The 14,851-nt window shown below is 39.4% G+C and overlaps 1 protein-coding gene across 1 annotated transcript in view; it reads right to left on the reverse strand.

The window, feature by feature from the left end:
• lekr1 (Leucine-, glutamate- and lysine-rich protein 1) overlaps nt 1-14,851 on the reverse strand; it is a gene marked incomplete at its 5' end in the record, with an annotated part of 99,561 nt that overhangs the window by 24,036 nt on the left and 60,674 nt on the right. The window contains 2 exons of the mRNA XM_084410011.1: nt 5,519-5,701; nt 10,945-11,010. Coding sequence (XP_084266137.1) covers nt 5,519-5,701; nt 10,945-11,010 — 249 coding nt within the window. The remainder of the gene's footprint in view (nt 1-5,518; nt 5,702-10,944; nt 11,011-14,851) is intronic.

Below are 14,851 nucleotides of genomic sequence, written 5' to 3' on the forward strand. Positions count from 1 at the left end.
TTCCAGGCGTATTCTTTCTCTTTTTTTCCTACTAAGAGAGAGGGAATGTTTCATCTCGCCGGTCTAGGGGTTTACGTGCCGTGAGGCTGTATACTATTAAAGTTAGATAGGTCGGGGACTGACAGACACGCAGCTCTCTGACAGCGCTTGTGTGATGGCTCTCCAGAGAGATGGCCTATAATGGGGGATGTCTGGAAGAAGTGGCTCTCAGAAACACAAGTGTTAAATAAGCCCAGTCTGGAATGTGCACACTTCACTGCACTTGTGTAATCAAATCAATGGAAAAATATCGGAGTGGCAGATAGAAAGCAAATGCTCTGAAAATGGAAGAAGTTGGAAGGAAAGAGGGGAAAAAAAGCACATGACAAAAAAAGTTCTGAGAGAAGATTAGCGTAACTAGGATTTTCCATGCAGCTTTGCTAATGGTCACCATTACTAAATGTGTAACCGCTCACAGGCATGAGGGGAAAAAAAATTAAGCATGTGGCACGTAATGTGACGATTACAATTTTACATTACAAAAACAGGTAAAAGATTCAGTGTTGTCCTCTTGATAACACATTTTTGCTTTGGTGTTGTTTGATAAACACCATAGTGAATGTCACGAGCCGCTACAGGGACATGGTGAAAGAAAAAAATATGAAACGGGAGGGAAAATTATGTCAATGCTTTTGCGTTCTCTAACAAAAGTTTTGCGTTCCCCCAGAAACTTTGTGTTCGCACGCAAAGAACACAAAAGTTTTGCAAGGGAACACAAAGATTCTCAGGGAAACAGAAAACTTTTGTGAGAGAACGCAAAAGCAATGAAATACATTTTTCTCCCATCCCATTTTTACCACCATCTCTATTTGAAAACATTTGAAGTCCCCCTGTGGTGAAAATCCAGCTTTTAATGTTGTTTATATGTCTATGTGGTGTTTTTTAATATGCTTTAAGACAAACTGTGTGTAAATTCATGTGTCAACACCATTGCTGAGTATTTTCTCCTTAAAGGGATACTTCACCGATTAGCATTAAGCTTTGTATCAGTAGAAACCCGGTAGTATTTTCGCATGACCGTGCTTCCCTCCCTCATGTCCCCCTGAGACCAGAGATTTCTGTATTGAGTGTCTGGAAAAAAACCTCAGATGACACAAAAAGTGTTTTTTGTCCAGAGGCGAGAGACTCCAGCCAGTAGGAGGAGCTCGTTCCGCATGTCTTCAACCCGCCCATAGGGGGATCTCACGATAAAACGCCGTCTTTTCAGTTTCGAGTCGACTAGTAGCCAAGTTGTATAATTTCTTCCGATACGGCCCTCTGTAACCGGTAGGCGTGGCTTGGGAGTGGCCTCGTAGGGCAGCGAAGCAAGTGCATTCTGGGAGTTGTTGTCTTTCATCCACATGAGCCAAAAATACATTTTCTGGCTTTTCTCAGTCTAGAAGGCACTGACTTTCACATAATTTCACATTTCTACTACATAAATGACCCCATTTAAATACACATTCATCTTTCAAGCGGTGAAATATCCCCTTTAAAACTGCAGTGAACCAAAGACAGCCTCAAAAACACGGTTTGAAATCACTGGTGTTGCTGACGTCACAAAATGTTATACACAGCAGCTGTGATGAATAGGGAGTTCAAAATAACAGCATCCTTGCTAAATAAAACTATTAAAAATACCTTACTGACGCCAAACTTTTTAACGATCTATTACAAGGCCTAAAAGTGATAGCGTCATCTTCCTGCCTCTCTCACTCTCTGAAGTGTGTTTTGTTGTTGTCCGGGGTTTGGTGATTGTGGTTGTATGACCCTGAGCTGTGCGTGTGGGAGACCAGAAGTGAAGTGTTACTCTCAGAGTCTATGAAAAACATCAACAGTGCCATTGTGATCCATGCGGATGCATGAAAGAGGGGTTTGTTCTTATGACTCAGTGCTTATAAAAAGGCTGAAGCAGTAGTTGTTTGGTGGGCGAGAATAGAGAGTTGAGGGACAAAATGTCCTCTATAGAGCAGAACAGGGGTCAGAATCTGTTCTGAAAGGCACGAGCGGGGACTGTGATAATTGGTAAAGCGTGGTTACAGCAGAACCCTGCTATTGTAAGACTGTGAATATGTGTGAGAACACAAGGCGCATGTCTTTTAGTGTGCTTCCTCAGCGCTGGTTCCTCTGAACTGAAACAGCACGCACAGTTCAAGCACACGGTCAGGACATTCTGTTAACTTCTTTGCACTTTAACAAAGTGTTTATTCTTCCTTCCCACAATGCCTCAGAAACAGTGGTGTGTGTGTGTGTGTGTGTGGTGGACGTCTGAAGGAAGGCACAGTTCACTCTTCTTGTTTTTCTTAATCCACTTTCGTTTGATGTGTGTGTTTTTTTGTCATTACCCCCTTCACATTCACACCATTCTTTAGGATTTCTATGAGAAAATTGTCTTGAGGCTGCACTGCCTCTCTATTCCCCGGACAAAACACAATCAAAATCAAACACAATACAAAAACGACTCAGTTTAACTGGAATCAAAAGAAAGGCTATAATGATTGTGCATGTCTACTGTAAGTCTAGACTCACTTTTTAGTGCTTGTACTTATGATTATTACTGCTTCCGAGGCCAAGCTGGATTTTCCCCGCACTGAATCTAAAAGCCAATTCACACTGCACCGGCAGACAGCACTTCATCGGGTTTTGTTGGCTCAGTAACCCTTTTTCAGATGGTTGGCTCTCTTTTTTTAACCATTTGAACAAGTTGAATCGCCATTTTTTGGGTTGTTGAACATACATATATATATATTATATATATATATATATACACATAGATTCCTCATTAGCAGCTGTTTCTATGCACCGCTATGCATAAGCCATCCACCATATTGGAATGGTCAAAGCTGTCCGTCAAAGTTGACGAAGCGTCTGCAACCGTAGTTAGATGTTAACTACCTTTGTTTATATGTCTATGTGGTGTTGTTAATATGCTTTAAGACAAACCATGTGTAAATTCATAAGTCGACACCATTGCTGAGTTTTTTCTCCTTAAAACTGCAGTGAACCAAAGACCAAAATCCAAAATCGCTGGTGTTTCTGACGTCACAAACTACCTTGTAACCAATCAGGTCTACGTGTGATCGTCAACAAGTGGATCTCTGAGCTGCTGTGAGTGAGTGGAGGCGGGGCTCATTTGCATATTCATAGAACCACGCATACTAAATGAGGCAAGGGTGTCGAGTTACATTCAAGCTATTTTAATTATTTTGTTATTTTGGCACCACTGTTTCTCAGAGGATGACAGCTTAAGCACTCATTTCCATCTCATTACTCAAACACCTGCGACCTCTGACCCCACCTCACCTGCAGCACAAGTATGAGCCTGCCGAACAAAGCCCATGTCTTACTGCTCAATGATTAGATCAATACATCTTTAGAAAAGCAAGTGTTTGCCCTGGGCTTAAAATGAACGGTGTTGAATAGCACTTGACCAAGTGACACACATCTTTGAGAAGGAGTCTTTGCTGTAGGATACAAGAACGTCAGGCACGAGTAGACAACTACTAGTAGAATACACTGCATACTGCATACTGAAAACATTCATAAAACATAGTGATGCTTGCTGTGACAGGTTCTAGATGTTCTCGACAATGACCAACAAGCTGATCAGACATTTTCTTGCACAGATCCGATCCAAATAATTGCCAATGCCTTAGCAATTTCATAGCATCCACCCAACATCTGACAAGCCTGGACATCAACATGTGAGAAGTGAGTGGCATGGCAACAAGACCATTAGCCGACGCAACAGCTGAGGTGTAAACCGTTGAGGACGAACATAACACAACACTTAAGCAAAAGACAGTGAAGACAAGGCTGTGATGTTGGTTGCTAACAGACAGGTAGACCTCAGGGACAGAGGAGTGTATGCAAACAACATCAGACATCCAAACACACAAACAGCTGGGATGTAACAAAAGCCCACTAACAGACAGAAAAACAGAAACTCAAGACACAGGTGGCCATTGATACAATCAGGCCCTAATAAAGGAGAAGACAGATGTGAATTGACTTGCAATTACCCTGATGAACAGGAGGGAAGAACAATAGAAGATCAAATAGAAGAGGAGGAGAAGAGGGGTTTAGGGATCTATACATCTCTGAGGGGCCATTCGCACAGAATGCGTTTTTTGAATTTAAAAACACGAGACGGAAGTAGAAAAGTGGATTGGGAAAGATGCATTTTTTAGAAAGTTGAAATACTTTTGGCAAAAAGCGATAGATTCTATTGACACTGTAAAAATAGCAGTAGACCTATTAAGACTAAGTGCAAATGGTAGTTGGATGCTATTCATACTTATAAAATAGAGGCAGATATTATTTGCATCTCAGAGTTGTTGTACATTAAACGGGATGCAATAATAATAGAGTGTAAATGATTATTTTTATTAAAATTATTGAATGGATGTTGCCATATTGGGATATTAAAGCCTTCCCTACACAAACCTCTAACCCTAAACGATAAACACTTTATTATTAATTACACGTTAGACACTTTATTTCCACTTTTCGAGAAAATTCTTATTTTTTATTGAAAATAAATGCCTTTCTGATCTGATATATGTTGGGAAAAGGGAGGAGAGCGAGTTCGGCAAAAGGCGGATTCGAACTCGGGTTAATTAGCATCAGATCTTTCTGCCATGCACCTTACCCCTACACTAATGCTGTTGTTGACAATAAAGCATCTTCTGTAATTTTACTTCTTTTACCTTGGTGTCACGTTTTAAGAACGATGTATCATGCGCCATCGTCACAATAGTCAAACATGTCAGTCAAGCACATATTGAAAAAGCAGTGGAAACAATGGATAATCAGTGCAGTGGAATTTTGTGTATTTCAAAATGCGAGATAAAGGATGGTGTAAAGACACATTTTTTAAGTTTAACTTTTTTTGATTGAATGACGTGTCATGCGTGAGACACAAGCACAGCGGCCAATCTGTCTATGGCATACTTACATACATAGAAAAACAATGGAAAAGCAGCGCAGTGGAATGCATAAACGTTCTGGGTCGTTCACACAGACTAGATTAGCGCCTGCTCAAGTTAAAATAAGTTCAACTTAAAAAAAAAATCATCTTTAGACCTTGCGTTTTTTCCCATTCAATTGCCGGAAAACGCGTTCTGTGTGAACCAGCCCTAATTCTGCTTCACATCATGCCTAATAACACCACTTAATCCTGGTAATATTCCAGTACCGCACAGCTTTAGTTGGAGCACAGCTTCTGCATAACAGCTTTCGTTGGTTTGTTTTACCATTGTAAATGAAGACAGATAGAGAGGAAACAGGTTCGCAAACACTGAGTCATGTCCTACAGGTCCCGACGTGTCGACAGTCTATTGAGAGGAGCAGGTGGAGGATGGAGGGATGCAACACGGATAGAGAAAAAAAGCTGAACAGTGTGGCTGAATAAAAACGTATTTGTGTCGCAAGCAACACTTTATTTCTTCTCTCCTGCGGTGGAGTGTGACTGACTAGCGAGTGTGTTTGTCTAACAGACCTCTCCCGCTGTAAAGTGGACTGGGCAACTCTCAGGTCCTTCATCTCGTCCTCCGCCCGCTCCAGTCTCCGGGTTACCTCCTCCTCTTTCTGTTGCCACGCCAACAGCTGCTCCTGCATGGACTCGCATCGTCGTTGACATGACAACCGGCTCTCCTCCTCCTCCCTCAGGTCTCGGGACAGCCTTCGGGGGAAAGCGTGAACACATTGAAATCACGACACATGCAACCGTTTACAACCACGTAAAAAGCTAGATATCTGAACACACAAAATAAATAGCTTTGTTCTGAAACCACGAGTCTTGCTTCACTGCATACTGCCTACATACATCATACCGTGCTGAAATGACCAGTTTATGTTGGGTTTTGGATGCTAGTAAACTGGTTATCCTAGCAGGCTTCTAAGTTAACTAAGCCACCATGTGCTAATATTCACAGCTGATTCCTGAATAGAGCTGGAATTGGTACAAGTCGCTATGCAAACACAATACCTGAGCACAAACAATACTTAGCACACACTAATGATGCGTCAAATAATTAGTAGATGGAATTATTTGTATCTATATGTTTTAGTACTGAATGAAATGCACTACTGTTCAAAAAGTTAATATTTTTTATGTTTTTGAAAGTCTCTTCTGCTCACCAAGGCTGCATTTATTTAATCAAAAATACAGTAAAAACTGTAATATTGTGAAATATTTTTTTCAATTTAAAATAACTGGTTTCTATTTGAATATATTTTAAAATGTAATTTATTTCTGTCATGCAAAGCTGAACATTCAGCATCATTACTCCAGTCTTGTTTGAATTAATCAGATTAAATGAATGATTTGATGTCTGGTTCATTACAACAGTCACTTCTTTGGCTTGTGAATGAATCAGTGTTTGAATGAATTGGTTGAAAAAATTATTCAATGGCTAACTCAAAGACAAGTCACAGCCACCTACTGGTGAAACCATGTAATTGCAGAAAAAGTCACTTGGTTAATACCTACCTCTGCCTAACGAGCATGCATATGATGCGTATAAATGCTATCTAGGTAGATGTGTTCATCCACACACAAACTCTTAAAGAGATCTTACAAAATCATTAGGGTCTGTAAAATTTATCGGAGGAAAGTATTTAAATGAATCATGCAAGGTGATTTACTAAGGCTTGTGCTCATCAATGGTATTTGCACCATCATTTAACGCCCAATAAAAGCAAGTCTTAAAGGGTTAGTTCACCCAAAAATGAAAATTCTGTCAGTAATTACTCACCCTCATGTTGTTCCAACCATGTAAGTCTTTCGTTCATCTTCGGAACACAAATTAAGATATTTTTGATGAAATCTGACAGAATTTTGACTCCTCCATAGGCTTCCAGTGTGACCGAAACTCACCGGCCCAGAATAGTTATTAAAACATCGTTAAAATAGTCCAAGTAACTACAGTGGCACTACATTAAGTTTATCATGCGACGAGAATACTTTTTGTGCACAAAAACAAACAAAAATAACGACTTTATTCCACTTTTCATTTCCTTCTCTCTGGGCCTCGTAGTGTTTTTGCACTGCACGTCTGTGTTGCACGTCATCACGCAACACACACATGACCGGCGTCGACCAATAGTGAGCCTACGTGGTGACGTGTAACACAGACGCGCTGCGCAAAAAACACTACGCGAACCAACTAGAGGTCCAGAGAGAAGGAAATGAATAGTGGAATAAAGTCGTTATTTTTGTTTGTTTTTGCGCACAAAAAGTATTCTCGTCGCTTGATATACTTAAGATTGAGCCACTGGAGTCACTTGGACTATATTAACGATCTCTTTAATAACTTTTCTGGGCCAGCAAGTTTCGGTCACATAGAAGCCTGGAGGAGTGAAACATGGCTCAGATTTCATCAAAAATAGCTTAATTTGTGTTCCGAAGATGAACGAAGGTCTTACGCGGTTGGAACAACATGAGGGTGAGTAATTACTGACAGAATTTTCATTTTTGGGTGAACTAACCCTTTAAGCGACAAAGCGACACAATCCCATTCATTCCAATGGAGCGCTGGCGACTTCCGGCGACACCAGCGACAGTGACCGTTGGCGACAGAATGTGGGTGTGTCGAGCGACAAGAGACAAGCGACAAAAGTTGAAAAATGCATGAAAAACTTTATGCAAATGAGAAGCGATTTTCACGAGCGACAACCAATAGGAAAGAAGACTTTTCAGTGGAGCTCAGCTCACGTCACCGTCTCGAGTGCAGGCAAGACAGAAGAGTTCGAGGGCGATTTCACTGTTATGATTTGACTGTAACCACATACATGGATATAATAAAATGATGCATGGAAAAGAAACATACATGTTGTAATTTTATGGTGCAAGTTTTCAGCACTGCTGCAGTTCATTTTACAGTTTCCCCTGCATTATGTGGATTATAAGGGACAAGAAAATTGATTATTTGTCAAATTCGAATGACGTTTTAGTAACTGGTGACAGTATGACGGAGTTTAATTTGTTGATTGATCGATCGTTAAGGTAGTTAAATATTTAATGCACTGCACTGCTGTGGTTAATATAACAACACTCTCCCAACAGCATAATATTACTTTTAAATCTTTTAAGACCAATTCCTAGTCAAATTAGAATCATATCTTAGTTTTATATAACACTTGTGATGGTATTTTCTATAGATATGCTCAGACGTGCAGCACGTCTACCAATAACATTAGAGCGACATCACAAGCGACTTCACTGTACAGAGACTAGTGACATGCAGCGACAAAATCGCTGGCGATGTGAACGGGGCTTTAAACCAGATGCTAATTTGCGCTGCTCTTGGTAGATTGTGTTGGTCATTATGGAAATGATCCGGCTGCGTCAGTGGATCACACGCAGAACTTTACACTCTGCCCTTTTTCCTTTTTTCTACCCTGGAATTGCACTCTCACTCTACTTTGTAAATTTAGTAAATCTGGCCCTATAAGTTGTTAGTATTTGGTAGAAATACTGCTTTGGTTGCACTTTTTTCAGACATCCAATTTGGTAGGTGGCGCTGTCACAAATCAAATAGTGTCCTAGAAATGCGGTCCTAGGACTACGGCGGCCCTGAAACTCCAATGGCACAATCCTGCGGTACATAGTGAATAGGCATATGTATGATGACATGAAAACGAGGTGGAAGGGTCTCCTTCACAATTATCACAAAAAGAAGGACGCCTGAAGAAGGACGTCCTGGAGAAACCGTCACATTTCTATTTCTCTCGCTTTATCTCTCTTTGTTTATCTTTTCCCTGCAGGACAAAACTAGGAAATTCCCAAACACAGCCGATCTTATCTGTTGGCCTCCAGCCTCCTCTCCCGCTGATTGAGGAAGACACTTTGGGAAAAGGTGTGATAATGACACATTTCCCATGAGCAACAGTTATCACTTAAAGATCAGACAGTTTCCTCCATAAGACGGAAGATCTCTTCTGGCCCTTCTAAGAGGAACCAGGCAGCCAAAAAAACGGGGTGGGAAGTGGTATGGCCTTAGATCTGAGCCGGTGTCCTTAAAAGATAAGCGCCATCCCACAGGAACGCTCACATCTGTGGATTTTTTTTTTGTATGCCTGAATTTTTCCCAAAGTACACACTGGCTTCTTTGGAATGCCTAAACAATTAAGAAAATGCTGAAGCTTAACATATGTTCACTATAAAGCTAAATGCGAAATTAAAGCAATGTGGGGAGCACATGGGCTTCTCTGTGGGCGTTACGGACTCAAGCTTCCATACTTTTGGAGTATGGAAGAGTGAGAACAGTGGTTAAAGATGACAGAGGTCGGATTTAAAATAGATTCAGTCTGATATCTGTCATCAGAATAAATCATTAGCGCCTGTGACATATGAGTCTACTTTGCAGATATCGTGGCTCCAGTGGGATGGTGAAAATTAAAGGGGCTTTGAAAACCGAGATGTGAAGTGTGTGTATGCGTGTGTGTGTGTGTGTGAGGTGCGGGGAACTTTGAAACCCGAAGCCCTGTGAGTGGGAAGTGCTTCTATCTTCCATCACAGAGCTTCACACGCAGCTTAAGCCTGCTGACACATTACAGAATTTAATATCTATATAATATCACTCGGTCTGAAACAGAGCTGTGATACATGGAGAGGAGGAGGAGGGTGTAAGACCTCGAAACACAGATCATCACGCACATACGTGCCGCTTTCTAAGCTCAAAGGCATCAGGTCTCTCCTTTCATCAGGTTTCTCTCATCTTCTGTCCTTTATCCTCCTTTTGGAGTACTAGGCACAAAAACATGTATCAAATGAGATTTAACTTGTCTTCTATCCATGCTGTAGAAACAGTCCAAATGATGACGTGTTGTATTACGATTGATGCCTGTAATGGGTTTCGTGGTATTTGCCAGTGTGTCTTTATGTCAAAGGTCACTCTGTGAAAAGCTTTCAGGTCTTTTCAGCTTTTCTTTATCTGCGTGTCGTCCTCTCTCCATCACAGACTGGCGAGCAATCGTGACAAACAGCACACAGCACTTCAAACCACAGGCAGGAATGCGCATCAATCCACTGAGACGCTCGCAGATGACTGACAGACACTAACAAACTCTGTCTCTGCCACACGTAAACACACACTCACCACACTTTTACATGGACAAACACATAATCACACCCTAGTCAAACAAATACACAATAGTTCATGGTTGTGCACAGTTTAGTGGACCATGACATCAATCAAAACAGACAAAATGTGACCAAAGATGCCTGACATACTTCTATTTATAACTTTCTGGTGATTGAGTTCAGTATTTGTGTGTATCTGAGAAACTACTGTTTTTCTCGTCCAAGAGAAAACAATTATTTGTCGAGGTTGCCCTGTCATTGTTTTTGACAAGTTTAAATTTTGATGTTTGACATAAAAAATCCTCAATAAAAATAGAAACTGAATCAGTTGTCAACATATAAAATGTGGAAAACAATTATCATAGTTTAAATATCATGAAACTGCAGGCTAACGCAACCGGCTGACAATTACATTGTTAACTACACGCCACAAGCTGATTGGTTCCTTTCTCATCTGAGCCAATGAGCTTTGCTGCTCAACATTTGAATAGTTGGTCAGTGTTTGCAGTAGAAGTTTTCTCTGAAACCCTCCACCTTCCCCAGCTCCACCTGTACAGATCGGTTACGGGTCATTTATAAATTAATTATTCATTTTAAAGTTACAATTCATTTATCTATCTATCATATAGTTAGCATGGTAATGGACATGACAATGTTAATGTATTTGGTCTTGGTGGAGTAGTTCTGCTACGCTGCTGCTGTTGGTTATTATTGCTGCTGCTTATATACATATATAACATACATTTAGTTCATACTGAAATCTCTGCTTTTGGTTTCAGACTTTGATATCTTGGCAAATCGAAGCACAACTGTGTGATTTTTCCTTCTTACGGTTGTACCTCTCTATGGTGGCGGTCTGTTCGCTCCACAACGCTTGCAGATCCTCCTTCTCCACGGACTTTATCCTGAAAGACAACAGAGATGTGTTTTTATTTAAAGCAGCGGCCACTAACATCTGTTCTCTCTTTCCTCTATTGCCTGTGAGCGCAAAAGATACTGAAAAAATTCCCCTTCCCCAAAAAAAGTCACCCAAGCATGTCCCTCTGGCATGCGCTTTAACACCAGCATCTCAGCGTGAGCAGCTAAACAATGGCGTGTAAACGAGTGTAGCCCTGGGCACGTCCGCGTGTGATGTTAGCAGGTACCATCCAGGGTAGAATGGGTGTTGAAATCTCACTGAGTGAGACGGAGAAGGTGAAAAAAAGAAAGCAGGTGGAAAATAGATGGAAACACAATCTGACATACAGCTGTTAAGTGTTATGTTTTTTTTGGTAACATCGCTCTATAGTTTGAGTAATAATATGAAACTCAGTAAGCGAGCACAGAGGTGAAAAGTGTGGATATGGGAGTCTAATAAAACACAGAATGAAAAAATAGTGGCGCCAAGTGAAATTATGTTACAGTATGATGAGTTCTGCAGAGGGAAAAAATAATTAATGGATTTGGCAAAGTTTGTGGATTCAATTATGTGAAAGATATTCAAATATTTGAAAAAGTCACACATTTCTGCTAATTTCTCGGGTATTTTATGCACTACCATTATTCTTCAGATTCACTTACTTATCATGTTAACACTTTATAATAAGGTCTTTGTTAAAGGGGTCATGACACGAGAAATCACATTTGCCTTGATCTTTTGACAAGAGATCTTTGTACCATTAAAACATCTTGCAAGTTTTATAGCTTAAAATGTCCTCCTCATAAACAAGGCATTTGTTTAGTCAAGTTCCAAAAATGCCTCGTTTAGATATTGCGGGATCTGTGACCGCAAATACATTTGCATGACTTCCTTCAATCAATAGTTATACATGTCATCACATCAACGCCACGGGCGTTCAGTCGCTTAACAGGTGTCATTCAAAAAGCGTCACGTCAAAAGCTAAAAGAAGCCATTATAATCACTGATGCTGTCTACACTCATTCAGTATACAGATACGAGTTCAGTTTCTGACAGTTCTGACATGGATAACAGGACAAATGGAAGAGTGAATGAACGTTTGTTTTGCTTTATCTGTAACTCAACTCAACTTTATTTTATATAGCACCATTAAAAGGTGCTGTACATTATATAAAACACCATCAACCTTTAACACCATGTACACAGAACAGACCAGACACAGCACAAATCAGCTACAAATAAAACGCAAAAGAAAAAAGATAGGCCATTAATGTAACACTTATTAATGTGCAATACTCATGTGCGTTGATACTGTTTCCTATATATTAAAGGCAGGGTAGGTAGAAATGGTCTAAAAATTTTATTTTTCAAATTTGTTTAAACTTTATGTACATATCAATACATAATTAAAATGTAAGTACTCTGAAAAAGAAAGTATCAAAATCGAGTGTCTGTAGACCTCTCACGACTGTTTTAAAGACATCTCATTATTTCCATTCACTCCACCCCCTCATTTCTGTGCTTCTTCCAAAGCCACGCCCCCAAAACACATGAACGCGCGACTCCGACCGCTGAGCTAGAGGACGCATTATTTACCTGAGACAAGCGGAGGGGAAGGGGCATTTTTTTGCCTGGTTTTTTGCCTTCACTAACTGCATATGCCGGTACTGTAAATTTAGATTGCTCTTTCTCTGCCATTGTTTTGGTATTCCTAGGTTCAGTGCCTTCTTCTTCTTCTTCGATAGATTTTATTGGCAGCTTGCAAACATAGTGCATTACCGCCATCTACTGGACGGAGGTGTGATCAGGTTCCGTGCCTCTCGCACTCCTCAAATCAAACGGTCGCGCGCAAGTGGGTAGGTGCTGTGTGGCAAAAGGGTGGTTGCCATGGTTGCGAGAGAGTGACAGTCGCCTAAGCCAATCCTTTGATTCGTCCCGAATCGAAATAATGAGCTGTGTTTAATACAGATTAAACGGTCTAGAGTCACTTGATTTTTATACTCTTTTTTTCAGAGTTCTTACATTTTAATTATGTATTGATATATATAGAAAGTTTTAACAAATTTGGATCTTTAATTTTTAATAAATCCTACCTACCCTGGCTTTAACGTTAACCAATCATAACAGTGGCCGTTTACTGACTAGCCTTAAAGGAGCAGTGCCTTAAAACGGATCATTTCAGACTGAGGGTCAGAATAATAGTTTTTTCACATATATTTTTTGTGCAAAAAACTTTATTAACATTATAAGTGAACCTCAAGGAACCTATAAGAATGATAAAAAACAAAATCCATGTCATGACCCCTTTAACATTAAGAAATATATTGCTCATATTGCTGAGCAATACATTTCTTACAGCATTTATTAATCTTTGTCAATGTTTGTTAATAAAATGCAGTTTGGGTCAAAGTGCACTAACAAATGTTAAAATGTTAAAAATGCTGAATGTTGAAATTAACATTGAGCAATACTTCAACAACATTTATTCATCTAAATTAATGATAACTAATGTTAATACATGGATCCTTATTATTCAGGTTTACCCATAACGAAACTGTTATGTCATGCCACAATAATCTGCAAAGTGGTCCAAATTTCATCCAGTCAAAAGTCTGGCAAAGCGAGACTATTAATATGCTAACAGGGGGCTATTATATGCCTGTGTGTGCATGAGCGTGCTTTCGTTTAATGCGTGCCAGACAGTGTTTACATGTGTGTCTATCACTCTGTCATTGCTTTGACTCATTAATTCACCATGACGTTCTCAAATTCTGCATGCTAGTCAAGCGATTGTGTCATGCAACATCTAAACATTTGCTGCACATGTACATGTTAACCCACATTCTTGTTTTTCTTTCATGGTCGGGACTTACCATCGATTATATAATAAAAAGAATAATATAATATAACATATTATAAAATGCAATGGACTTGCCATTGATCTTGCTAATATAATATAATATAATATAATATAATATAATATAATATAATATAATATAATATAATATAATATAATATAATATAATATAATATAATATAATAATATAATATAATATAATATAATATAATATAATAATATAATATAATATATGTCACAACGAGTGAGAAAGGTTGACATCTTTGGTTTTTTAACTGCTAGAGGGCCAAAAGTTACAGTGTACCTTTAATTTCTATTTTTTTTACACTGTATATTAAAATGTAGCGTTATAAATGACTGATTATAGTTTTTTGTGCTTTAATTTATTTATACGAAATAATAACACTTCAAAGGTTTGGGGTCTGTACGTATTTTTATTTAGTTTTTTAATGCTTTTGAAAGAAGTCTCTTTTGCTCACCAAGGCTGCATTTGTTTTTGATCAAAAAAACGAATATATTGTTAATATATTATATAATATAATATATTACTTTTAAATAATCTTTTGAAAGATAGTATAGTATAGAACTTGGCTGTTTATTTATATACTGTTTATCAGATATAACATGAAAATAATGATTGCATGGCTTATCAGAACTGGCTAGAATTCCCTCGTTCCAGCAATGAAGGTAAAATCTGCCCCACTCAACCCAGATAACTTCACACACAGGACACATTCTCCCTCTGGCTCTCAGACTGACCTTCCTGTCGATCAGGACACAAGCGCAGACCTTGCATGTCTGAGCCCGGCTGCTAATAAACGCCAAACTCTCCTCTCCTCTTTCTTCTTTTCTTGCTCTCCTGGGGCCTGATGTTAAAGCACAACATAGCAGAGAAATCCCTGCATTGCTAAGTTGAATAACAATCAGTCTCTCGCTCTCTGTCTCATTCCCTCGTTCTCTAGTTTCTCCAATTCTTTTCTCAAGGTCGGCA

This window comes from Rutilus rutilus (assembly GCF_951802725.1).
Source record: "Rutilus rutilus genome assembly, chromosome: 5".
Taxonomy (NCBI): Eukaryota; Metazoa; Chordata; class Actinopteri; order Cypriniformes; family Leuciscidae; genus Rutilus; species Rutilus rutilus.